Below are 27,218 nucleotides of genomic sequence, written 5' to 3'. Positions count from 1 at the left end.
CAGGTGTGGCAACATTGGCCACGTTGCGGTGAAACTAACTGCTAAAACTGAGGAAACATGGGCCGTGACGGTAATGTATTGTCTGTCATACTGTTTGATAAATCGTTCTCGCTCTGCCCATCCTTTTAAAGTGTGCTTGTCAGGTTGTTTATCTGTGTTGCTAAAGATGTGGCTGGGTGTGGGAGGAGCGGTTGGCAGTGTGAGGGTTGTATGTTGCAATTGTTGGTTTTGTTGGAAGTGGGGTGCCTTATGTCTTGTATTTTTGTTGTTCATTACTGGTGTTTTTTTTGTTTTGTCAGGGTTGGTGTGCCGGTGGTCCTGGGGACACCGACTTTAAGGGAGGGGGGGGGGGTGTGACGACCCCTGCCTTGTTATCTCTGGTGTGTGTATGTTTCTTTAAGGTCCTTTGGTCTATCAGCTGGGATTGAGGACACCTGGCGGCTGGAGTTAGCCGGATAAAGGACCGGGCCGGATCTCGCTCTCTCTCTCTGGCAGGAGGACGCAACGCGAAGAGCAGCCACGACCAGCTGACCTCTTGTTTCGTCGTTTGTTTCGCCTGATTGTGTCCTTCAGCAGCAGTGAATAAACTATTTTTCTATTCCCGCCCTCGTTTTCTGTCGCGCGTTTGTTGTGGCTGAGAGCCAAGCCATGACACAACCATCACTAAACGCCTGCAACACTGCATCTACTGCAGACAATAGCAATAGGTCAGATGGGGACATCACGTTACCCTCCGTCGTGGAAACTCAGTCAGCAGTCTTCGTCGCCCGAAACACTGCCGCCCCTCGGCGACCCGCAGGTGCCAGGAGACAGAGCCTGCCCAGGTATGTCTAAACAAGTACTCGTCTGTACAGTGGGATAAGGCGGTCATTTTGTAGCTCGTGCTATAAAAATAGACAATGTCTAGAATATTCATGTCTAATACTGCTGAACCCCCTGTAATCTCAGATGCACCCCAAGTATTTTTGTTCTGGAACCGGGCCAAAATACAAGATGGACTGTGAACACCTGTTCCAATTGATGCCTGTTGTCCACACCATATTTGGCAATGGCCCATATTTAACCATGCTGCATAAGCAATAAGCCAGATCGTATATAAGGGGGCCCCAACAGGACAGAGGCGGTGTGGTGGAAGACTTCTGGAGACTTCAGCTTGTGGTAGGCTTACTTTCTGCTGTATAGCATTTCAATGCATTCTGTATTTTCTCAATTTGTTTAAAATAAAAATTCATTGTAAAAATTATCATGAACAATTTTGTTGATTTAAGACCAATATGATATCTTCTCAACAGGATTGTGGAATATTTCTGACTTTTCAATAAGAGTGGAACAGGTATGAACAAATTTCAACTACATTACATTTGTAAATGTATTTTATTCCGTCAATCTAAGTTAGAAAAACGTTTTAATGAGCTAATTACTTTTAACTCCATACTGGAATGTGTTCTGGTGCACAGGAAAATAATTGAAGTGTGGACTGTTACCAATCCACATTTCAGTTTACTTCTTACCTCTGAGAGCAAAGCAGCTGACCCCCACACTGCTTCCTGGGACCTGTATAGTAGCTGCCCACTGCTTCTAATACTAGGATGGGTTACATTCAAAGACTACATTTCACTGAGTGTGGTACTGTGCGACGATTTAACGAGAATTTTCAATTTGAATCCTTCCATTTCAATGAGAATTTAATTTAATGGGGATACAGTATGCTTCTTTTTCTTTGATTACATTACATTACATGTTACATGTTTGGACGCTTTTATCCAAAGCAACTTACATACTCAATACTGTGGGGGTGAAGTGTCTTGCCCAGGGACACACCGACATGCTGACTGCAGTGGGGTTTGAACCTGTGCTCCGCTGATCCGAACACCAACGCTCTATCCACTATGCCACACGCCTCTGTTTGACAACAGACATCTGGGCTGTTGAATCAAATTGATTGAAAACATTAAAATAAGTAAGATTAATAAGATGTATCTTACTTGTGTGTACTTCACAGAAATAAACTGCCACCATGAGTACCGACGCGGAGATGGCCTTGTATGGCAAGGCTGCCATTTACCTTCGTAAGCCAGAGAGGGAAAGAATTGAGGCTCAAAACGCACCATTTGATGCCAAGAGTGCTTGCTTTGTGTCTGATGTCAAGGAGCTGTACGTGAAGGCAACAATCCTCACGAAAGATGGTGCCAAAGTCACTGTCAAAATACTGGGAACTGAGGAGGTTCGTATCATTAAATCCGTGTGTACAAGGAATTAAATTTGATAATTTGTCATTGTAACACGTTTCCTGTTCTAGGAGAGGGTAGTGAAAGAAGAGGAGGTCTTCCCATTGAACCCTCCAAAGTATGACAAGATTGAGGACATGGCCATGATGACCCATCTCAATGAAGCCTCTGTGCTGTATAACCTCAAAGAGCGTTATGCAGCATGGATGATCTACGTAAGACTAATTGCCTAATGAGACTGAAAAATGTTTGCTGGAAACATGAAGTTACATTTAAATTCTCTGTGATATATTTTAGACCTACTCTGGGTTGTTCTGTGCCACTGTGAACCCCTACAAGTGGCTCCCAGTATACGATTCTGAATGTGTAAGTGCCTACAGAGGCAAGAAGCGTATGGAGGCTCCACCCCACATCTTCTCTGTCTCTGACAACGCGTATCAGTTCATGGCTACTGGTAAGTCATTACAACTCATTTAAAACGCATCAGTATAGGGTTTCAGTTTTTAACATGTACTTGATTGGTTTATGTTTTTTTTACTTTTACAGATAGGGAAAACCAGTCTGTCTTGATCACGTAAGTTTGTAACATTTACAAGTGTGCCAATTTAGTTTTAATTAAGATTAATCAAAGATATTGGTCAAGTTCTTAATAATCTCTGTCTCTACCTAGTGGAGAATCTGGTGCTGGAAAGACTGTGAACACCAAGCGTGTCATCCAGTACTTTGCAACAATCTCAGTTTCTGGACCCAAGAGAGACGAATCAAAGGTATGTTACTCTATGATGATGACGATTCAGGATTCTTTATCTTTAGAAGTTTTTTCAGGGATGAACAAATGAAGTCGTTTCCTGACAACTATTCTTAACCTGGATTTTAGGGGTCACTTGAGGATCAGATTATTGCAGCCAATCCATTGCTTGAGTCTTATGGTAACGCCAAAACTGTGAGGAATGACAACTCTTCTCGTTTTGTAAGTATGGAACAGTTTCTACAAACGAGAGAAGCATTGTTACATTGCACATGTGGAGGGACATTAATGATTATGTTATTTCAAACAGGGTAAATTCATCAGAATCCATTTCAACACAGCTGGCAAACTGGCTAGTGCTGATATTGAGACTTGTAAGTAACAATCCTTATAGTGTATATAAACTACTGTAAGTAAGATTTAGCCTGGCATTGACATGTTCAAAACTTGTAGATCTGCTGGAGAAGTCTCGAGTGACATTCCAGCTTGAGCAAGAGAGAGGCTACCATATCTTCTACCAGATGATGACCGGCCACATACCAGAGCTCCTTGGTAAGGAGAATTAGATATTGCAATTGTTTCAACCTTATTAGACTTTTACATTTATAAAAAATATCTACTAAAATGTTTATTTTTTTTGGATTCTAGAACTGGCACTCCTCACAACCAACCCCTACGACTTCCCCATGTGTAGCATGGGTAAGATCGTTGTGGCCAGCATTGATGACAAAGTGGAGCTGGAAGCCACGGATGTGAGTAATTTTCAATTCAACATATTTAAATAGACTTTGTGAAATAAATGCAACATCATTACAGCTCTTTTAAGAACTTTTGCTTGAACAATTGTGTTTTTTGTGTCTTTTGACATCAGAATGCTATTGATATCCTGGGCTTCACTCATGAAGAGAAGATGAGCATTTACAAGATGACCGGTGCTGTGCTTCACCATGGTAACATGAAGTTCAGGCAAAAGCAGCGTGAGGAGCAGGCTGAGCCTGAAGGCACAGACGGTGAGTATTTACTCTTAGCTCAAAGCTTAGAGCTTGGCAACAACATTGATACATTTCTTGATAACATTGTGTTCTTCACAAATTATGATGGACATTTCTGAATTATTTGCAGATGCTGACAAGGTTGCTTATTTGCTGGGTCTGAACTCCGCTGACATGCTGAAGGGTCTGTGCTATCCTAGAGTGAAGGTCGGAAATGAGTATGTCACCAAGGGACAGACTGTACCTCAGGTAAACAATGATGATCAATATCGAACCTTCTACTGTTTATAAACAAAAAAAGTAGTACAGATTTCATTAGGAAAAAGATATGCGATGTCAGTTGGCATTTTCTGTACTAGTTCTAATTGAATTCTAAATTCAAGGGTGTCTTTGATTCAATTTTTGTTTAGTTTTGGAATTTTAGTGGCATGTATCTTGAAAATAATATAATATACCAGTTGTATATGTCAAAAATGAAATTACATCACTTTTTTTTCTTTAAGGTCAACAACTCAGTGCCTGCCCTGGCCAAGTCTATCTATGAGAGGATGTTCTTGTGGATGGTCATCCGTATCAACAATATGTTGGACACCAAACAACCTAGACAGTTCTACATTGGTGTGCTGGATATTGCTGGCTTTGAAATCTTTGATGTAAGCCAGAGTTTGAACAATTTAGCAGTTGATACTTTTAAATAAATAATAGTTCTTATTGCCTTGTAAGAGATTATGAAGATGATATGTCCTTTTGCAGTTCAATACATTGGAGCAGCTGTGCATCAACTTCACAAATGAGAAACTGCAACAGTTCTTCAACCACACCATGTTCGTCCTGGAGCAAGAGGAGTACAAGAAGGAGGGTATTATCTGGGAGTTCATTGACTTTGGTATGGACTTGGCTGCCTGCATTGAGCTGATTGAAAGGGTAACCACTTCATTAATTATATCATACATCATATGTAACTGTTTTTGTATTTGTTATAATGTATCATTAAATGATATACCTCTTTCAACCTTTTCAAGCCCATGGGCATCTTCTCCATCCTTGAAGAGGAGTGCATGTTCCCCAAGGCCTCAGACACATCCTTCAAGAACAAGCTGTATGACCAGCATCTTGGAAAAAACAAAGCATTTGAGAAGCCAAAGCCCGCAAAGGGCAAGGCTGAGGCCCACTTCTCCCTGGTGCACTATGCTGGTACCGTGGACTACAACATCTCTGGCTGGTTGGACAAGAACAAGGATCCCCTGAATGACTCTGTCATTCAGCTGTACATGAAATCTTCAGTGAAACTGCTGGTTTCGCTGTATCCTCCAGTAGTTGAGGGTAAGATAGTAACTACAGTAAAGACATTTAAAACCAGAGATAATATATACTTTTTACAAATCAAATGTATATTTGTAATTTTATTTTAACTCATCAACTATTACTTGTTTATGCTAATTTTGTGACATTCTAACAAAACATCAACAGATACTACTAAGAAGGGAGGCAAGAAGAAGGGTGGTTCTATGCAGACTGTGTCCTCACAGTTCAGGGTAAGCTTTCTCAAAGCAAACATATCTAATAGATCTCTGTTTAAACTAAATCTCCCAATTGTGGCATTTCATGACATGAGACACCATTATGGATTACAGGAGAACTTGGGCAAGCTGATGACTAACTTGAGGGCTACCCATCCTCACTTTGTGCGCTGTCTGATTCCCAATGAGATAAAGACTCCAGGTACATATACAACTGTATTGATGACTGGTTTGGTTTTTAATTCTGTGCTGCATCAACAAGAATACCTACTATTTATTCAAATAACTAAATATATAATATTGTTTTGTACAGGTCTTATGGAGAACCACCTGGTTATCCACCAGCTCAGGTGTAATGGTGTCCTGGAGGGTATTAGAATCTGCAGAAAAGGTTTCCCCAGCAGGATCCTCTATGCTGACTTCAAGCAGAGGTATAATGTTTTTATACATAGAATTTTAAACTCTCATTATTACAATGTAATGCTCCTCCTGACAATAAACTCTTTCATATAGATACAAGGTGCTGAATGCCGCTGTCATCCCTGACGGTCAGTTCATGGACAACAAGAAGGCTTCAGAGAAGCTGCTTGGGTCAATTGATGTTCCTCATGATGAATATAAATTTGGACACACCAAGGTAAGTACTTTACATTTACTTCATAACTGAGCTAATGAATATTTACCAAAGACGCTGTACAGTGTATTTGTTGGATGTTACTGTGACTACGGTAGTATGTATTATACATGTAATTAATGAAACTACATCAGGAGGTCAACTCTGGTAGCTTTTCTTTTTCCATCCCGGCAAATAATAAAAAATTAAACCTTGATTATGATTGTGATTAAGACTTGGCCTTAAAACCATTCCATCCGACCAAAAACCATCATGTAAATAGGAGTCACATATTTCATTTTGTTTGTTTGCTTGCTTGTTATACAGTGTTGCAAGTGTTCATTACTTGAATTCATCATTTATTTGCTGAAAGACATTTATATTTCCCCTCCTCGAAAAAAAGTATTCTGATTCTGAAATATTTTTTTGTTTTTGTTTGTTCAGGTGTTCTTCAAGGCTGGCCTGCTGGGTACCCTTGAGGAGATGAGAGACGAAAAACTGGCATCTCTGGTCAGAATTACTCAGGCTTTGTGTCGTGGTTATCTCATGAGAACGGAGTTTGTGAAGATGACAGCAAGGAGGCACGTTGAAAACTGCTAATTCTGATCAATGGTGTAAAGAAAAAATAGAAATTGTCTAAAACCATTTTTTTCTGTGCAGGGAAGCCGTATACACCATCCAGTACAACGTGCGCTCCTTCATGAATGTCAAACACTGGCCATGGATGAAGGTCTACTACAAGATTAAGCCTCTGCTGCAGAGTGCTGAAACTGAAAAGGAGCTGGCAAATATGAAGGAGAACTATGAAAAAATGACAACTGACCTGGCTACTGCCCTGGCCAAGAAGAAGGAACTGGAGGAGAAGATGGTTTCTCTTCTGCGGGAGAAGACTGATCTGGCTCTGCAAGTAGCATCTGTAAGTAAACGTCAACAGACAAATACGTTTTTTCATGTTTGTCAATATATATGAGCTAACATATATTTTTATGAAAATGGTCTAGGAAGGAGACAATCTCACTGATGCTGAGGAGAGATGTGAGGGACTCATCAAGAGTAAGATTCAGATGGAGGCCAAACTCAAAGAGACAACTGAGAGACTGGAGGATGAAGAGGAAATGAATGCTGAGCTCACTGCCAAGAAGAGAAAGCTGGAGGATGAATGCTCTGAGCTCAAGAAGGATATTGATGACCTGGAGCTTACCTTGGCCAAAGTGGAAAAGGAGAAACATGCCACTGAGAACAAGGTTTGTATTCAATGATCTGTCCATTAGGTAGTGAGATTATAATTATTTATTTATATTAACAAAATATTTCTTGCACACTTAGGTGAAGAACCTGACCGAGGAGATGGCCTCTCAGGATGAGAGCGTTGCTAAGCTGACCAAGGAAAAGAAAGCCCTTCAGGAGTCTCATCAGCAGACTCTTGATGACCTGCAGGCAGAGGAAGACAAAGTCAACACTCTGACCAAGGCCAAGACCAAGCTTGAGCAGCAAGTGGATGATGTAAGTTTACAGTCACTTGATTTGGCAAAGCAAGATTATTCTTGATAATTAAAAATGTATACCTTTGTTTAGCTTGAGGGTTCTCTGGAGCAAGAGAAGAAGCTGCGTATGGACCTGGAGAGAACCAAGAGAAAGCTTGAGGGTGATCTCAAACTGGCCCAGGAATCCGTCATGGATCTTGAGAATGACAAGCAGCAGTCTGATGAGAAAATCAAAAAGTAGCTTAGTTTTTCTGTTTAAACAACATACATTTTTTTAAAGAAGTGTTCAATGGCATGAACTCAATGCACTTTATCAATTTTGTTCACAGGAAGGACTTTGAATGCAGTCAGCTCCTTAGCAAGATTGAAGATGAGCAGTCTCTGGGTGCTCAGCTCCAGAAGAAGATCAAGGAGCTCCAGGTGAGATATTGTGTTACACTTAGCAATACTGCATACATTTGCTATTATGTGTAATAAGGTGAATGATTGCTAAAAGACAAAACATCTACATTCAACAGGCTCGTATTGAGGAACTGGAAGAGGAGATTGAGGCTGAGCGTGCAGCTCGTGCCAAGGTTGAGAAGCAGAGAGCTGACCTCTCCAGGGAACTTGAGGAGATCAGTGAGAGGCTGGAGGAGGCTGGAGGTGCCACCGCTGCTCAGATTGAGATGAACAAGAAGCGTGAGGCTGAGTTCCAGAAGCTCCGTCGTGACCTTGAGGAGTCCACTCTGCAGCATGAAGCAACTGCTGCTGCCCTTCGCAAGAAGCAGGCTGACAGTGTTGCTGAGCTGGGAGAGCAGATTGACAACCTCCAGCGTGTCAAGCAGAAGCTTGAGAAGGAAAAGAGTGAATACAAGATGGAGATTGATGACCTCTCTAGCAACATGGAGAATGTTGCTAAGGCAAAGGTACACTAGCATTACATGCTTTTTTTATTATATTATATGTTACCAATATGAATATAGTACATCATGTAAATTATTTTGTGAATACAATCTGATCACTAATCTTGTTGATTTCTTCCTCATTAGGGAAATCTTGAAAAGATGTGCCGTACTCTTGAGGACCAATTTAGCGAACTGAAGACCAAGAATGATGAAAACGTCCGCCAAATCAATGACACAAGTTCACAGAAAGCACGTCTCCTGACAGAAAATGGTATCTACATGTTTTTGGTGAACCATCTGTGGAGTATATGATTGAGAAACGTAACACAAACTAACGTATTATAATATTTTTCACACAAGGTGAGTTCAGCCGTCAAGTTGAAGAGAAGGAAGCTCTTGTCTCTCAGTTGACCAGAGGCAAGCAGGCCTCCACACAGCAGCTTGATGAATTGAAGAGACAGATTGAGGAGGAGGTTAAGGTAAGAAACCATTAAGATAGTATATATTTGTATGATTTGTTTGCGATTTAGAAAGTGTAAAGGTTAATAATATTTCTTACAACAGGCCAAGAATGCCCTTGCCCATGGCCTGCAATCAGCCCGCCATGACTGTGATCTGCTGAGAGAGCAGTTTGAAGAGGAGCAGGAGGCCAAGGCTGAGCTGCAGCGTGGAATGTCCAAGGCCAACAGTGAGGTGGCTCAGTGGAGATCGAAGTATGAAACTGATGCTATCCAGCGCACTGAGGAGCTTGAGGAATCCAAGTGAGTGACATTCCAACTGTTAAATGGCCAGAAGTGTAGCATTTTAGCAAAAACTCCACTGATTCCTGAATTGCTGGTAATAACATTAGTATTTTAAAATGTGTATAGCTTCTTACTTTGAGGCCAATGATTTAGATTAATTAATACGGTAATTAGTTGTTTCAGTTATGCAAATATAACTAGAAAATAACTTGTAACTTTATGAGTTTAACTGAGCCACTAATACCTCCATTTTCAAACAGGAAAAAGCTTGCCCAGCGCCTTCAGGAGGCTGAGGAACAGATTGAGGCAGTGAATTCCAAGTGTGCTTCTCTTGAGAAAACCAAACAGAGGCTCCAGAGTGAGGTGGAGGACCTCATGATTGATGTGGAGAGGGCCAATGGCCTTGCTGCCAACCTGGACAAAAAGCAGAGGAACTTTGACAAGGTAACACAATTTACTGTGTTTGGTCAAAACACACAAACAATGACATGAATATTTATTTTGCCCTGAGACTTTAACATAACCAAATAAACTGTATGCATTGTATTATTCAGGTGTTGGCAGAGTGGAAGCAGAAGTACGAGGAGGGTCAGGCGGAGCTTGAGGGAGCACAGAAGGAGGCTCGTTCTCTCAGCACTGAACTGTTCAAGATGAAGAACTCTTATGAGGAGGCTCTTGATCATCTGGAGACCATGAAGCGTGAAAACAAGAATCTGCAACGTGAGTTCTACATAATGTCACAGAGTTCAACATGAGTTGGACATTTTGTTGATATTTTACCATTTAAGGCTCAACAATATGATAAACCCCATGTATCTTTCTGCAGAGGAGATCTCAGATCTGACTGAACAGATTGGTGAGACTGGCAAGAGCATCCATGAGCTGGAGAAGAACAAGAAGCAGGTGGAGACAGAGAAGACTGAGATCCAGACAGCTCTTGAAGAGGCTGAGGTATTTCTTTCCTGGGAGTTCATAACATTAAAAATCATTGACAAATATATATCAGTGTTTGAAGGCAAAGATGAGTGTTTAATTGTTTGATTTCATTAGGGAACTCTGGAACATGAAGAGTCTAAGATCCTGCGTGTCCAGCTGGAGCTCAACCAGATTAAGGGTGAGGTGGACAGGAAGCTGGCAGAGAAAGATGAAGAGATGGAACAGATCAAGAGGAACAGCCAGAGAGTGACTGACTCCATGCAGAGCACTCTGGATTCTGAGGTCAGGAGCAGGAACGATGCCCTGAGAATCAAGAAGAAGATGGAGGGAGATCTGAATGAGATGGAGATTCAGCTCAGCCATGCCAACCGCCAGGCTGCTGAGTCCACGAAGCAGCTCAGGAATGTGCAGGCACAGCTGAAGGTATAGAAAAGGAACAGTTTATTTTCCAACTATGGTAGATTGGGCTACATTTTGGCATTCATGTATGATCTTTTTCTCACTAGGATGCACAACTGCACCTTGATGATGCTGTCAGAGCCCAGGAGGACTTCAAGGAGCAGGCTGCTATGGTGGATCGTAGAAACGGTCTTATGGTGGCTGAAATTGAGGAACTTAGAGCTGCTCTGGAACAGACAGAGAGAAGTCGCAAAATTGCTGAGCAAGAGCTGGTTGATGCCAGTGAGCGTGTTGGACTTCTGCACTCTCAGGTGAACAAACCTAATCTTTTCAATAATTCAAGAATCAAATACAATTTCAACTAACATGAATATTAGGCATGTGATGACTTCAGAGGCTAAATATTTTTACCTTTTTAGAACACAAGCCTTGTGAACACCAAGAAGAAGCTTGAGACAGACCTGGTCCAGGTCCAGGGTGAAGTGGATGACATTGTGCAGGAAGCAAGGAATGCAGAGGAGAAGGCAAAGAAGGCCATCACTGATGTAGGTTTCAATGTCATGTGTTCTTACTTTTAACGGCCATTTTTGTTGTTGACATTTCTAATTAACATGTTTTGATGTCTCCTGTAGGCTGCTATGATGGCTGAGGAGCTGAAGAAGGAGCAAGATACTAGTGCTCATCTGGAGAGGATGAAAAAGAACCTGGAGGTTGCTGTTAAGGACCTGCAGCACCGTCTGGATGAGGCTGAGAACCTGGCCATGAAGGGTGGCAAGAAGCAGCTCCAGAAACTGGAGTCTAGGGTAAGAATACTCATACTAAGATTTATATAGCTGAAAGAAACCTTTGAAAACAAGCTGGATACTTAATGTTTTAATGTTATTCAAAAGGTGCGTGAGCTGGAAGCAGAGGTTGAGGCTGAACAGAGACGTGGAGTAGATGCTGTTAAAGGTGTCCGCAAATATGAGAGGAGAGTTAAGGAGCTCACCTATCAGGTATGGTTACTTTCATAGTTAAAATGTACAGTACCAATTAATCTAATATACTAACCTTTTAAAAATGTTAAACATGCAAATCTAAATTGGCACAGACTGAGGAGGACAAGAAAAATGTTGCCAGGCTGCAGGATCTGGTTGACAAATTGCAGCTGAAGGTGAAGGCCTACAAGAGGCAGGCTGAGGAGGCGGTAAGGACAATATATACATTGTTTTGTAGATATGTCACATTTATTTTTACCAGAAAATCTTGCTGATTGTTAAGATTCCCATCACATTCTTATATTATATTTTAAAGTGTTTGAAGGTTTCTGTACCTTAAACTATGTATCTCTTATTCCAGGAGGAACAAGCCAATACTCATCTGTCCAAGTGCAGGAAGGTTCAAAATGAGCTGGAGGAGGCTGAGGAGCGTGCTGACATTGCAGAGTCCCAGGTCAACAAACTGAGAGCAAAGGGCCGTGACTCTGGCAAGGTAACTATAAATACATTTCAGCTTTTATGAATGAAAATTAAATTAAATATCTCTTAATGCAATACTTAAGTCTTCACAGAACAAATATGGCCCAAATCTTTATGAAATGAACGACAGAGAAAACATTTAGATGTATGCAGAGTATGATGTTTATGCTTGTGCATACACTGTATGTATTTATATTTTGTTTGTTTTTTTACAGGGAAAAGAAGCAGCTGAATAAAGCACTTGAGTTGATTGGCTGTTTCTAATCATATAATATGATGTGAAATATACCACAATAAACGTTTTTTATCATTAATGGAATTGTCTTTCTTATTAGTGCGAGTGCTGTGCAAATCTTCTTCTTCTTCTTCGTATGAATGCTTTACAGCTTGGTAGAGAGGCCTTTTTCAGATTTTAACATCAGTGTGTATTGCGCAGCTCTGCTTTGATCTCAAAACAGAGTGGAGGAGAGCTTGAAATTCGTCCAAAAAAAAATGTATTAAACCTGCCATAATCCCCAAACCCTACACTCCTTGGACATCATTTTTCATGAAAAACGTAGGAAAACCTCTTCTATGATAAAAACATATCAAACAAAATGCCTCTTGAGGGCATGAAGAGACAAAAACTTGTCAAAAAGTCCACCTATACCCCCAAAAAAACCATATCAGTTCATTGGGGTTCACTGATGCTCACAGTCTGGTAATTTTTTTGTAGGAGCCATAGTTTTTGAACATGTGGCAACATTGTCAGATATAATCCTCAATACATTCTTAATGGGACTCAGTTCTGCAGTTGGTTACCATGGTGTTGCTGGGCAGATTGGTGCCACACACCTGAGTGACATCATCTAATCAGAGTAGACACGCCCACAGACAGACTGGTACACACACACACAGGATGTTTATACTACATATGTTCACACAAACACACACACAGTCAGATAGGGACACACATACACAAACACTGAACACCAATAAGTCAATTAAGTCGCTTCAGCTGATTCAAAATGCTGCAGCTCGTGTACTAACCAGAGTTAGGAAAAGGGACCACATTACTCCTGATCTGGCTGCCTTACACTGGCTCCCTATAGAACACAGGATAGAATTTAAAATTCTTCTTCTCGCCTACAAAGCCCTTAATGGGCAGGCGCCATCTTACCTTAAATAACTCATTATACCCTACTGTCCTACTAGGGCATTGCGTTCCAAGAATGCAGGGTCGTTGGTTGTTCCTGGAGTCTCTAAAAGTACAATGGGAGCCAGAGCCTTTTCTTATCAAGCTCCACATTTGTGGAATCAGCTTCCAGTTTGTGTTTGGGCGGCAGACACCCCATCTGTTTTTAAGAGTGCGCTTAAGACCTTCCTTTTTGATAAAGCTTATAGTTAGGGCTGATTAGATTCAGCCCCTAGTTTTTCTGCTATAGGCTTAGTTTGTCGGGGGACACCTTACTTCTACCTTCTCTCTGTCTGTACCTGGGTACTCTCGTTCCAAATAACCCAGCTTCCCCCAAATCTCTTTTTGGTGTCTATCTACGCCGGGATCCTGAGTCATGGATGATCCTGTTGCTGTGGTCCTGAGTCCTGGATCGTGAGCCCTGGATCTTGAGTCGTGGCTGTGCCTGTTGCTGTGGTCCTGGATCATAAGTCCTGGATGGATATCCTCATGGATTTATCTTCTTATTATGGACACATGCATTTCCAAACATTTGGACTACCCATGTTGTAAATGTATTATCTTTTCAATGTACACACGGCATCTATTGCACGTATGTCCGTCCTGGGAGAGGGATCCCTCCTCTGTTGCTCTCCCTGAGGTTTCTCCCATTTTTCCCTTTAAACTGTGGGTTTTCTTCGGAAATTTTTCCTTGTACGATGTGAGGGTCTAAGGACAGAGGGTGTCGTATTGCCATTAGGGCTGTCCCGAATACCATTTTTCGGGCTCCGGATATTCGGTAGTAATCAGCAGCGAATATTCGAATATTCGGTGCGGAGAGATTTGTATTTTTTTTTAATACATTTTTTTTCCACATTTTTTTTTTTTTTCCCCAAAAGGTTTCATAACACGCTCCGAGACACCTGACAACACGCTGTTAAGCAGAAGCGCAGAAAGAGCATACTATTACGATTTATATGTATTTATTGTCTCAGTACTCGCAAACATTAAAACTAAATGTGTCCTCTACATTTAACCCAGCGCAGCACCCGGGGACCAAATCTGGTTCCACATTGCATCTATAACATTTTACAACCTGAACAGTCAAACAAAGATACAAAACACATATTTCAGCTGCCAGCTTCATGTTGCTGGCATTGTCGTGGACAACGGCTACTCGCTTATAATTCGGAATGGCAAAGGCGTCCGCCACTTCTCCAAGCTGTTCTGCAATATTTACTCCCGTATGGTTTACTTCCATTACTTTGGTTTCCAAAACAAAGTTACAGAGTTTCCACTCCCGAGTTATGAAATGACAGGTGACAGCCATATACGCCTCCATACGCACCGAGGTCCAAATGTCCGTTGTAAAACTTACGGCAGTTGAGTTTTCAATCTGAGTTACAATTTGGTCTCGGTGATCGCTGTACTTCAGAGACATGGCATCTAAAATACTGGAGCGTTTGGGGACAGTGTAGCCGGGCTCCATCTTCTTCATTAATTTTCTGAAGCCTTCGACTATGTAAATGGGTCTCATATCCATAGCGATGAAATCTACTATGGCATCTGTTATCTCCATCTTTCTTTTCTCCGTTATCGGTTTTTGGAACTGTAGGGTCTGCTGTATTGTTGAGGATGTTGATGGCTGGGATGCGTGGGGATGCACCTATGGACACAATTTATTATTAGGCTGAGCTACTCAACTTTATGCCAATAATTGCCTTAGCCCCAGATGTTCCCACATTACTCCTATTATTTTCACTATTCTGATCAAATTAAAAAACTAAATATATATATATTTTTTTAAATATTTTTTTGTTTGAAAAAAAAAAAAAAAACGAATATCCGAATAATGAAATTGAAACCCGAATAGTTGGCCAATGAACGAATATTCGAATATTCGGGTACAGCCCTAATTGCCATACTGATATTCTGTACAAACTGTGAAGCCCACTGAGACAATGTAACATTTGTGATATTGTGCTATATAAATAAACATTGATTGATCGATTGAACATCTCTACCACACACACACACACACACACACACACACACACACACACACACACACACACACACACACACACACACACACACACACACACACACACACACACACACACACACACACACACACACACACACACACACACACACACACACACACACACCCCTCCCTACAGGCCGATCATGCAGGCTGCATGGGGCCTCACATTGCACAGGGGTCCTCGGCTTATGAGCTCGACTTGTGCGCAGTTCGCCACGCAGTTTTCCGCGCAGTTCTCCTTTATTTACCATTCATTCAAGTATTTTATGCCTTTTATCTACTAATGTACAGGAGGAAGAGTGATAAACTGTCTGTCTAGTTGGCTTACATAACAGTTAAAGTTTACAACCTAAAAAACATGGAGCATTTTTTCCCCCCTTTTATTCATTTGTATGTCAATTTGCACATTTCATGGTGATGCTCAGTCTCTCCCCTTATCTCCTAACAGTCATCATCATGTCAACCACAACACAGAGAAATACTGATAGAAATGTGTGTGTAGTTGTTGATACGTTGCTGACAGAGGGAACTACATTTGAATACAGATTTAGGAAATATCAGTATAACCGGCAAGAGAAAATGCCTTTGAGCTCCATACTATTTCAGAAATAATCCTTGATAATCCATGATATGGTGTTTCATCACCGCAGTATCTGCCGGTTGCATCTCCCGCATGAGCTCAGCCCCCTCTTTTATTTTTTTGTAGCTATTTTTATTTATTTTTAAAAAAAGCTTTATATTTCAGCACTTTTTAAACAGGAAGTGAAATAGTGGGATATGAGGCATGGCTGGAATGGGTGATCTGTTTGGTATTTTGACCAAAACTCTTCATATACATGCTTTTTTATATATTTGTATATATCTGAGACCTATGCTATTGTCTAAAAATAGCATGATAGGTGACCTTTAAGGTAGAGGGATTACAGGAAACATGGTACATGAACACTGGATGTTGCGGTTAACAGACACACTTAATTAATTCAGACCACAAGTGCACCACATTCAAAATATCACATAAACTTACCTGGCATGTACACCTTTATCTTTACTGATCTGTTTAAGGACAGATCAGTATCTCTGTTCTGAGACCTTAGGGTTCAACATTGTGATAATTATCTTGATTGGATAAGGACAGATATAGTATTGGCTTTTCCCATTGGATTCCAAAGGTCAAAGGCTATCTAATGGCCTGTCGTCTTTAATATGACTCGTCGATACAACAGAATTCTTATGAGTCCAACAGCTTCCCGAGATGCAACTCAAACAAGCGTTAAAGACATTTTGAACATGCCGGATCTACATAACTACAAGCCCGTAACTATTTGGAGAGTAGGGTTGGAAAACTGTGGTTGTATTTTCTATTTTATTTCATTTTTTTTTTTAAATTGATTTGCAATCCTTTACATGCTGTGATTGATAAAGTATTCCTCATCTAATCTAAATATATCCGGACCTTGCTCATCATTTCACTATATTTGCCTGTAGTCCAAAAAAGGTTTCTTTCTTATACATTACAAAAAATGTATGCCAGTCTGGATAAAAATGTCAGCCAACTGGAGGTGATCTGGAGATGATCTGTTCATATGGAGTGAAGGGGAGACGGCACAAAGCCTGCATTTGCTGTGACAGAAGTTTTAATACGCCTCATAACCTCCCTTTGACTTTGATTTCCTTTCCTGCTGCACTGTTTACCAGCCAATAAAGAAAAATCATCATAAAACCGAAAACAAATAAAGTGCACAGAAAAGAGACCATTAATTCTCCCTCTGTAATGTCCCTGTTGATTATACTCCAGCTTGAACTAGCGTAACCGAGTGGATAGTCTTTTACACATGAGCGCTTTAATTTAATTGCAATATTTCAAAATCTCCCTGCGCTGTTGTATTAGCGGCGTATGATTGTTCTCATTCACTTTCTTGCTCCTGCTCCCATGTGGGATACACAGGCTTGACCTTGGGGGGGGGGGGGGGCACTTTGTTTCTGAAGATTACGGCGCTCTGCCTGTACAGATGTGGGGTGATTCTGTTTTATAAACCACCTCCTTATGGGCTCTTTTTCTTATACGTGGTCTTCTTTCTAAATTATTTCGCAATGATAATTGTTTGATTTTATTTCACAAGGATGATGCAATAAGACATAATCGAGAGAGAACATAAAACAAATGTGTTTAGAGAGTTTATAGCTAGTCCTAGTTTTCTCGTCCCTGGTTAGGCTACAAGAATATTTCAAATGTATAGATTTCTGTTGCATAAAACCAAAAACCAAAAAAAAGAAGCTCTCCAACACATTGTGTGATAGGCTAAGGAGCGGGACATATTTTAGTGGTTGACCAATCACAGCAGAGCCGGCCAGCTAACCAATCAGAGCAGACTGGGCTCTGGTTTTAAACAACAACATATTTGGCAACTCCTCTGTAATTGTTGCCAGGATGTGTCATAATCTCACAAAAATCACACTGGTGTTAGTGATTCACTTCTTGTTTGACCAAATTAAAGCAATGAACTGGTGCTTTATCGTGTACAAAAATGGATGGGGGCTTCCAAATCGGACATCGTCTCTATTTGGGGGACACGGGACAAATGATAAATATGATGTGCAGTCCTTCACAAAGCAGGACATCTGGTCACCCTAACTGGAGGTCATTTTCAGCTCATTACCCACCATGCAAAGCGTAATGTTTATCCTTTGGGCCTATCTCCACCGGTCATGGTAAATGAGGAGCAAGCTGTTTTGCTTGTGTTATACTTAAGGATGCTGATTATTTTATGAATTGCTCTATTTCTCTCTTTCTTCTTCCGACCGCTTTGTCTCATATTGAGTAATTTTTGCTATTGTTGAGAAAACATGCCAGAGCTCCAGAAAGGGATCTCCAGATCATCATCAAACAAAGCGCTGTGCATCAAATCATGTTCAGCACAGCTTTTATAGTGTTTGAACAAATTCAATCATTAAAGGTTAGGCTCCAGAAGGAAACCCAAACACCGCTTTATTAACAAACAGTTCTCTTTCAACCGTATCATTACTGAAAAAATAAACATCTTGTCACAATTATCAGGCCCTAACCACTGAGGCAGAGGAATCATCGTTTTTAGAAAGTCAAATTAAATCTATGTTAGCTGATAAACATAATCCTTATCTTTGGCATTTACTGAGCCTATTTACAGTTTACAGTACGTGTGTGTTTGTGTGTGTGACAGAGAGAGAGAAAGAAGATTACGTTTTTTTTTTTCTCTCATAAACATGTAAGCTACACATGGGTGTGTATAGTAACGCAGCGTCCACACGGCAGCTTGCGTTGAAGCTTGCCGGCGGGCGTGTCTGAAACTCGACCAACAACCAATCACATGAATCTGCCCCGGACACACAAGCACGCGGTTTGATTGGCTAGAGCAGTGGTTCCCAAACGGTGTGCCGCGGCACACTGGTGTGCCGTGAGGCAAGTCCGGGTGTGCCGTGGGATTTTGTGACAACCATACGTTATTATTGCAATATACAACTACACAAAAATAATTATTTTTTTATTTACTATATCAGTACTTTGTAGGTTTATATGTACGTAATCTGTGCGACTACATCTCCACCTGCAGTGCTGCATAAACATGGCTGAGTCAGCGATAACTCTCGAGGGGTGGAGGTATGCCCATTATTTTGAGTTCGTCCGAAGAATAGACAGGAATGTGACGGTGAGGTGCAAACTGTGTCCAGGCCAGAAGCTGTTATCCACTGCTGTAAACACCACGTCAAACCTCAACAAGCACCTGCAAAGAACACATGCTAAGGTGGAGCTACTGCACACGCTATGTGTTTGTTTATATCACAGTCTGTTCTTCTTCTCTGTCTTCCGGTTGTTGCCTGTTTTGAATGACGAATACACACTACCGCCGCCTGCTGGTAAGGAGAGTTATTGCCACTCACGCATGCGCAGTTCGTACGTGCTCGGCTGAAGTCTTTGCGGTGTCTGGTTCCAGTGCAACACATGGCCAACACGCAGGAGAACACGCCGACGCAACAGAGTGAGCAGAGATAGACTGCGCAAAATATACAGATAGCAGGAGACAGAGAACAGCCACGGTCAGATAGGAAAACATTCAGGATGGAAACTGAACTAAAGAGAACATTTGAAACTTTAGCAGTCTGCGTGATCTGCCTGCAAGGAGGGGCGGGCCGGCCCTGCGAGTAGAGTAAAGTAACGAGTTACTTTATGTAGAGAGTAACGAAGTAGTGTAATACTTAAGTAATATGTAATATATTACTTTTTTTTAGTAACGACTCTGCTGAAATGTTACATTTATAATTTGTAGTTCAGGACCATGGACAATGCAGCTTCCTTGCATTGACAGTTATCTGTGCTGAATTTCCTTTGTCTCATTTTTAATGTTGTGACCTGTCTGGTTTAAATGAGTGTGTTGCTGCTTTGATGAAGCCTAATTTTGATAACGTTTCAAATTCATTTCTGAAATATTTCGTTACTAAATATTTCATGAGTAATATAGTTGTCTTTGTTACATTTTATTTGGCATTTGTAAATAATTATGCACATTTACAGATATTTTACATATGAGTGATAACACGTGTTATCATGGCTATTTTGCACAATAGGTGTGCCTTGAGATTTTGACTTGTCCTTTGGTGTGCCTTGGGCACAAAAAGTTTGGGAACCACTGGGCTAGAGCTTGTACTGGCATATGATTTGATTGGCTGACGCTTCCGTCGAAGCTTGAAAAATTGAACTTTTCTCAACTTTTGCAAAGCGTGACGTCACCCCATTCAAAGTGAATGGGAAGCTGCGTTGAAGCTTCCCAGCTTCCCACATACATATATATATACATATACATATATATATATATATAAGCTTCCCAGCTTCCCACATACATATATATATACATATATATACATATACATATATATACACATATATATATATATATATATATATATATCTGTTTGTTTAAGGTGTCCAAGTGATGCAGACAGGCTGGACCAGAGAGTGAGAGACAGAACTGGACGCCTCACAGCAGTGAACTTCAGCACAGGTACAAAGACTCTTTTTTTTCATACTGTACAAAGAATCAAGATAGATATTGGTTTAAATGAATGAAGTATTGACTTGAATACACTGATATACATTCCATTAAACAATACTAAATACTAGATCACCTACACATCAGTTAAGTTGAGGGGTTTTTCCATGCAAAAAGTTACATTTAGATGTTAACAAGCAATATGACTTTCTAATGTAATGTATTGAAGGCAAAGATATTTAACACATAGTGAGAACTGCTACTATTTATCTCTCAATATTGTCTGAAAAAACGTGGTAAAAGTTATTCTTTCAGTGAGACAACAGAGCAAGCTTCTACAGTTGCACTACGTTTTGATAACAGTTAAATATTATTTTGATATATATTTCAATGTTGATGAACTTCATACTGTTCATTCATAATCTGATTGTCTTTGTAGCTCACTGTTGAAATAAAAAAAAACATTACAATTACAAAATAATTATATCTACAGCCCCTAAATACACAAACACACCGCTTTCATAAATAACACACTTGTTCTGCAATAATATGTTTTATGTTTCCTGTAATTTTTGTTAGGAAAGGACATGCCTGAAAGACACGACATTCTCCTTCTCTGAGGGTCAAGAAGAACATTCAAGAGGAACATTAAAAGCTGATGTTATGAGATTTTAAACTACTTTTATTGTAAAAATAGTCAGCTGATCGAATGCACCTATTTCCACATCTACACTCCATCAGCTGATTATTTCTATTTGCCTCACTTTATGAGCTTCACATCACCTGTGCATTGTACTGCAGTTTGCAACGTCACAAATAAATGGGGCCAATCTTCAGTCAGATGTGAATGTGTAATCTAACACTTTCAGTAAGAATAATGTACAAAAGGAGTGCAAATACAAATACAATTTATTGAAAGGTGAACCAAAAGTTAATCAAATGTTTTAAAGGTCCCATGGCATGTTCCTTTCTACTGATCATAATACCATTGTTGAGGGATATTACAATAGAAAAATACTGTGCAATTTTCCAAACTCAGATTGGTTTCTCATACATTATCTCTGTATAGTATGAGTTTTCACTCCCTGTGCTAAACGGCTCGATGGAGTTCCTGCCCCCACCCTCCTGTGCGTCCAGTGTGCTCCGATTGGTCAGCTCTGCCACTCTGTTCTGATTAGTCAACCACCAGAGAGGCTCTGCCCCTGTTGACATCTGCCGTAAAGTGGTGTATCGGGTACTTAGCAACATAGCAATACTAGATTTGAGAATCGATAGATAGATAGAGAGTTATATAGATAAATAGATAGCTTACATATAGCATACAATGGCGTATGGAGCATACAATTTCGAACCTCCGTTCGATCCTAGAATAGACCGAATCGCGAGTCTTGCCTCGCCGTTCACTAGAGCAGACCAAACAGTGCCAAACAGTATGGTACGTTTTTATCTAGTATATGTCTTACATTTCAGATGTCATCAGATGTACCTACAACTGTTGTTATTTAGGTGCCGTTGTGGAAACTGCGCTTTGATGCCAAGTGACGGAGAAAACGTGTGCTGCAATAGCATAAGAAAGGTAGCCTAGCTTAGTTAGATTATGTCGGCAGCTAGCTGAAAACACCAACAGTAGCACACATATACCAAGATATACAGCATACATATTGTTCAAGTCAATAGACTATTATATGCACTTTTATTACTTCCTTAGTAATTGAATGTTTATTTTGTAAACCTTTCCCATAGTTGGTTTAATTGCTAAACGTGTGTTGTAACACATCTTACCTTCATAGGTTGTAACACGCATGCTGCAAGTTCCAGAACCCATGGTTGACCACCCAGGACTGACAATCATTTCCTCCTTGGGGGGCCCTTTCAAATTGAGTTGACAGGTCCTCTGGGACGTGGATTTGTTTCAGCTCGTCCACAAAGGGTGTAGGGTCCAGAAAGACTTTGTGAAACACAAGCCTCGTCAGCTCATCCACATAGACTGAAAAAGAAAGCATTGTATAAATAATTTGTTATTGTTAATCACTTTTTGTATTTAATGTAATACTTTTATTGTTCATTGTATCTTTAATCATTTGAAATGTAAGTTATGTTAATAATAATAAAAATAAAAACAAATATTTCACAACTTACTGTATGTAGGGTCGTTTTTAACAGGCTTGACCGTACACTCTCCCCTCTTTGATTTTGGATAAGCCAATTTGAAGACAAGTTTTCCTGCAGCAGTTGTCGCTTGGTCACGCCCAGCATTCTCGTTGTGATGCATTGCTGCTAGACACAACCTATAGAATAGCAAAATAAAATGAGACTTTGTGTTATGACAGAATAAAACCCTCATGCCACTAAACTGTGACTGTGTTATAAGATGCTACAGAATAAAGTATACAGTGTTACCTGCACAACATTCCAATGAAGGGGAAAACCACATTTTTTGGGGTAAAACACATAATTAAGTTGTGGAAGGACTCCGGGGATAAGGTCTGGTAGTGATGGCTTAGCTTTAGCACATCTTTGAGAACTCTCTTGTTGGTGAGTATCGTTTCAACTCTGGCGAGTGTTATTGAGCCTTGAGTAAAATGACAAAGACATTAGGTAAATCACCAGCACATTAGAACATTACAACAATAATGTGCCATAACAACAATGTTATATTTACATTCTATATTGTTGATCTTATGAAGGAAGTGAAATATTGAACTTACCACCTTTTAGGTAAGGTTTGTTTGCATCGCTTGCGGCTCCTACAGGATGTGTGCACTTGGGGAACAGGGGGTCATCATGCACGTGAACGTTTTGTAGGTGGTTGACCAGTGACGTCCACCTTGCCACCTTCTCCGGCCCCGAGGTTGTGCTCGTCGCACTCCAGTAGACATGGTTTTTTATGCTGCGCAGCCACCTCTTCAACTTCGTGTCACAGTCCTTGTTCTGTGTAAGTTTCAGAAGTTTCTTGGACAAACCTGATAAAAAAAAAGCACATGCACAAGTTAATATTCAAGCCATAGTGTGGAAATGATGTGCTGTGATGGACAACATTCAAGGTTGTGGTGGAAATTCCACACTTCATATATCATCAACCATAACATACATATAATAATTGCCTGTCAGTGCGACACCCTTCTGTCTGAAAACATTTCATAGCCAGGAAACCCCCATACATATTCATATCACTGTAAATTCCCATTCTAAAGAGTACTCACATTATCCTAGGATTAGTGAGTGAAATGTAATTTACAATGAGAAAAGGTGCTGTGATCAAGTGGTCTGGCAGGCCAAATTGTAGGAGATATAATGAATGTATTCAGACATTATGTCATGTCTGCTGCTGATTAGAAGCTCAGGATAAATTGCATAGTAAAACAAAGGAATATCTTAACAAAGGACAGTGCCTCTGATTTGGTATTCTTCCATTACAACATATAGGGATAAATACCTTTTTCAAAGTGCCACACATCATAGAATAGTTTGATGTTGCGTTCCCTCAGGTACTTCTGGATCTGCGGATGACGGTCAGTCACAATGTACTCAACCGCCAAATCCTTTGACTCCAGATGATCTAGGCATCTTTTGAGTCCCTCCTTTTCCATGTGGTAACTACCACCTACTTCATTGCTCTGTTGGGGAATAACAAATAGGGCATAAATACACAGAAGCATGCATCAACCGCCAGCAAGCCTAAAATGATAGCACCCAGAAAGAGAATCACACCTGAACAAGCTGGAAGTCCAGAATGATGTTGCTTCCCAGGTTCATGAGTGTGTAGCTCCCGAACTTAGCCGAGTGTCCTGAAGAAAATATAATATAGGAGGTTTCAAGGCTTTTCAACTTCAATGGATAAGTAGATGAATTGTAATATACACCAGTAACTCTGGCACTAGACTGTCTTGTCTGTTTGTGCTTACCTGGAGAGTCTGCTCTCATATCTCCTGCAACTGCGACCTTTCACCCCTGTTGTTGTAGATTATCGAAATTCTGCTGTTGATCAGTGTTCCACTTGTGGATAATAGCAGGCTCCAGGTAACTCTTAGCATGTCTCCTGAAGGTCCCCTACCCGATGATCTCCAGCTGCATGGCTCTACATATCTATGAATACATAGAAAAAAAGGAAACGTTTTTGAAAAAGTCCACTGCTGTCATTTTTCATATGCTATAGATGTTAGAGATGGTGAAATACCTTTCGTAGTTGGAAGAAGGAACCCCCAGTGAAGTATGTAGCAGCGGATAATTGTAAGTTGCCAACCGGGGTACTTCCGATGACGGGCTGGCTCTCCCATTTTCTGAAGTAACTGCAGTTTGAACAATGCTGTGTGAACGCCACATAGGTCCCCACTTTTCTTGTTTGGACATCACAGTCTGTCTTACACACCGGACATTTTTCAAACAGCTGTCTGAGGCAGCTTTCAAAAACAATGTACTTTACGTCACGGTGCGTGGATTGTGCCTGTGGTCTAATGTAACAAAAGTTACAAAAGTTTTAGATTTCAACTCTGAAAAACAGTAATAGTAATGTGTACCAAATGTACCAAACTTACGATACGTCGCATTCTTCTACAGTATAATCAGGGTGGTAACTCGAACCCAGTCTCCTCAAATTCTGTCGACGTCTCTGCTTGTTCCTCCTCCAACTCCAGTCGAGGTCTCTTGCTAGGTCCCAATCCTGGGCCCTTTATTGGTGTAGAGGACAAGGGGATTTCTGTGTAGGTGGAAGTTTTAGTGCCAACACTTTTGAAATACACCGTGGCCTGGATGCCTGTTAATAAAAAGGGAAAAGTGCATAAATACTATGTACATTAGATAAGACACTAATACATTATAAAAGGCCAACAACTTGTGTACATCTGACAGATTAATTCATGAAAAATGTACAAACTACAAACAGCACTGTATTGCTTGTAGTCAACATAACAGTATTTCTGTGATATACAATAATATCAAATAAGGTTTTATTTATAGAGCACATTTAAAAACGATTTTTGGTCGAGCCCAAGTGCTGTACATGTAATAAAAGCACAATTAAGGTAATGTATCTGTGATTTGTCAGTGTTATAGTCTACCTTTGCTTTTCACGTGTGCCGATTTCAGTGTTCCCCGGGCCAACTGTGTAGCAACAGAAATGGCGGACACTTTACATTCCACTGACTGTGTTCCCACAGACCGTGTCTCAACCCTCTGAGTTCCCACACAAACAGTCTGTGGACGGTCTGTTTGACATCCGATTGTACTGGAGCGGTGGGTATTGTGTTCCTGCTGTGATGTACTCTAAGAAAGATACACATAGTATTCATACAATTAATTTTGTATCGGAGGAAAACAGTCAATTTCATAAAAGCAACACTTTTACAATTACAATGTTCTACAGATAGTCTGCTACCTTTTCCCATGTAGCGTAATATTTCAGACTCTTTGTAGCTCAGTAGCATAGCTGCTAGGACCGCCAACTTCAATGTAATTATGTTTGGCGACTGACCGTACGTTAAATCAGCCAGAGTATACTGTCTATGAGTATTTCGTGTGTGTTTGCAGACGAAATTCTCCAGCTATGATTATCTATCAGTAATCAACACAGTTAGCTTGCTGCTATGAGATACATGTAAGGCCATGTGCTAACATCGGTGTTGAGGTCTGGGAATGCTTGTTAGCCCTCGTGTTTACCTCTGTAGCATAGCATTAGCATAGCATAGCATTTACACAGTCGTGGTAGATACATTGTTTGTTTTAAACAGAATAAATACACAATGAATACTTACAGGTTGTGTACCCGAATCTCCCGCTGGTCCAAACAAAGTAGGAACAGCATCGTCCTCCAATATCAGCTTTGCAAGTCCGAAGCTAAACATTGTTACGTTTTAAAGCTTTGGTCCGTGAAATGCCGCGCACACACAACAGTACCGGCTGGTAAATCAGCTGGAATAGTGTTAAAAAGGAATATCAACCACTGACTTCGTCGTGGTTCTGCCTTCGGTACTGCAAACATTGTGGATTTCTCCACACAAGACAGGCAACAGACCTTCCGCGACATGACTGGATAGAGCTTTGAAAAGAAGCAGGTTTTACGACACTTAATATGGTCGGCTGGCAGAGGAAGTGACGTCACGCAGTGCAGCTACGTCACAATGGAAACTGAGAAATCTCCAACGATGCTTTTGGGGGAGGTCTTTTCTGTGTTAGAGTTTTACTCCCTACAGGGTGTACTTTGAGGGGTTTTGACTTTGCAGACTGTTTACATGCATGGACACCTTCATAACACACAAGGAGACGGGTAATAACCGAAAAAGCATGCAATGAGCCCTTTAAATAAAAAGCACATATGGACAGAAGGTGTAAACCTATTAAATGTATTAGTAAACACACTTAGTCAAATAAAGTGACAGACTAGGCCTGTGCAGTTGCTATCAGCTATGCCCAGCATGGGCTCCTCCATCAGGCCTGGTCCTCCTCGCAGAGGAAAGACCCTCAGTCCTCTCCAAACCAACAGACAGGACGTCCATCACACGGGGGTTTCTCCCTGAAGTCTCTGCAGCTCTCTGGACACCACGCTGTCTCAATCTGTCCACACTGAATATGAGAGGGGAAAAATGAAAATAATAAATGCTTTGGACAATAAGAAATATAAAGTTGACTGTTGAGTTGCTCAGTTTTTTTAGATTGTCAATACTATTACTGTATAACTAATATCTCAGGTTAAGAGGCACATTCAAATAAAGATTGGTCTTTAAATACATTTTGTCTTTTGAATTGTTTGTCTAAAGTCAAGGATCTAGAACTGGTACTTAGTTGTAATGATACAGTCTGGTTATTATGCTGTTTGGAGGAGGCATCACAGGTAAGAGCACTAACTAGCTACCATCACATGTACCTTAGCTTGACTTAAATGTATTAAACGTGTAATTAAGTGATATCAAAATATAAATAACTAATGTCATGCAAACATATTATTTGCTTGATTCCAGTGTTGAATTTAGCACAATTGCATACAAACGTTAAGGG

At 40.5% G+C, this 27,218-nt stretch overlaps 2 protein-coding genes and 1 long non-coding RNA gene across 3 annotated transcripts; 2 read left to right on the top strand and 1 right to left on the bottom strand.

Moving 5' to 3' along the window:
* Positions 1–1,118: 1,118 nt before the first annotated feature.
* LOC117459758 (uncharacterized) lies at positions 1,119–2,184 on the top strand. The gene is made up of 3 exons (XR_004553556.2): positions 1,119–1,158; positions 1,293–1,333; positions 2,003–2,184. It is a non-coding gene; the product is annotated as an uncharacterized lncRNA (long non-coding RNA).
* LOC117459433 (myosin heavy chain, fast skeletal muscle-like) lies at positions 2,184–12,312 on the top strand. The gene is made up of 39 exons (XM_071205605.1): positions 2,184–2,228; positions 2,300–2,443; positions 2,526–2,682; positions 2,775–2,802; positions 2,899–2,995; positions 3,106–3,198; positions 3,287–3,350; positions 3,430–3,528; positions 3,625–3,728; positions 3,848–3,986; positions 4,099–4,217; positions 4,472–4,621; positions 4,722–4,892; positions 4,991–5,291; positions 5,439–5,503; positions 5,603–5,690; positions 5,802–5,919; positions 6,002–6,125; positions 6,546–6,682; positions 6,762–7,017; positions 7,103–7,345; positions 7,428–7,604; positions 7,677–7,822; positions 7,915–8,005; positions 8,104–8,493; positions 8,617–8,743; positions 8,833–8,951; positions 9,037–9,233; positions 9,476–9,659; positions 9,770–9,935; positions 10,042–10,166; positions 10,266–10,574; positions 10,658–10,861; positions 10,970–11,095; positions 11,183–11,353; positions 11,441–11,545; positions 11,641–11,736; positions 11,889–12,020; positions 12,223–12,312. The coding sequence occupies exons 1-39, from the start codon at positions 2,184–2,186 to the stop codon at positions 12,241–12,243; spliced, it is 5,628 nt and encodes a 1,875-aa protein (XP_071061706.1). The 3' UTR covers positions 12,244–12,312.
* A 9,700-nt stretch (positions 12,313–22,012) lies between these two features.
* Positions 22,013–24,205, bottom strand: LOC117459432 (uncharacterized). The gene is made up of 5 exons (XM_034100209.2): positions 24,134–24,205; positions 23,940–24,016; positions 23,665–23,845; positions 22,937–23,191; positions 22,013–22,215 (listed from the first exon to the last, which is right to left on the bottom strand). The coding sequence occupies exons 1-5, from the start codon at positions 24,150–24,152 to the stop codon at positions 22,013–22,015; spliced, it is 735 nt and encodes a 244-aa protein (XP_033956100.1). The 5' UTR covers positions 24,153–24,205.
* Between the last annotated feature and the right edge of the window lie 3,013 nt (positions 24,206–27,218).

This window comes from Pseudochaenichthys georgianus, chromosome 15 (genome assembly GCF_902827115.2).
Source record: "Pseudochaenichthys georgianus chromosome 15, fPseGeo1.2, whole genome shotgun sequence".
Classification (NCBI taxonomy): domain Eukaryota; kingdom Metazoa; phylum Chordata; class Actinopteri; order Perciformes; family Channichthyidae; genus Pseudochaenichthys; species Pseudochaenichthys georgianus.
Note: the sequence above shows the minus strand (reverse complement) of the source record. Positions and strands in the feature narration are given on the sequence as shown.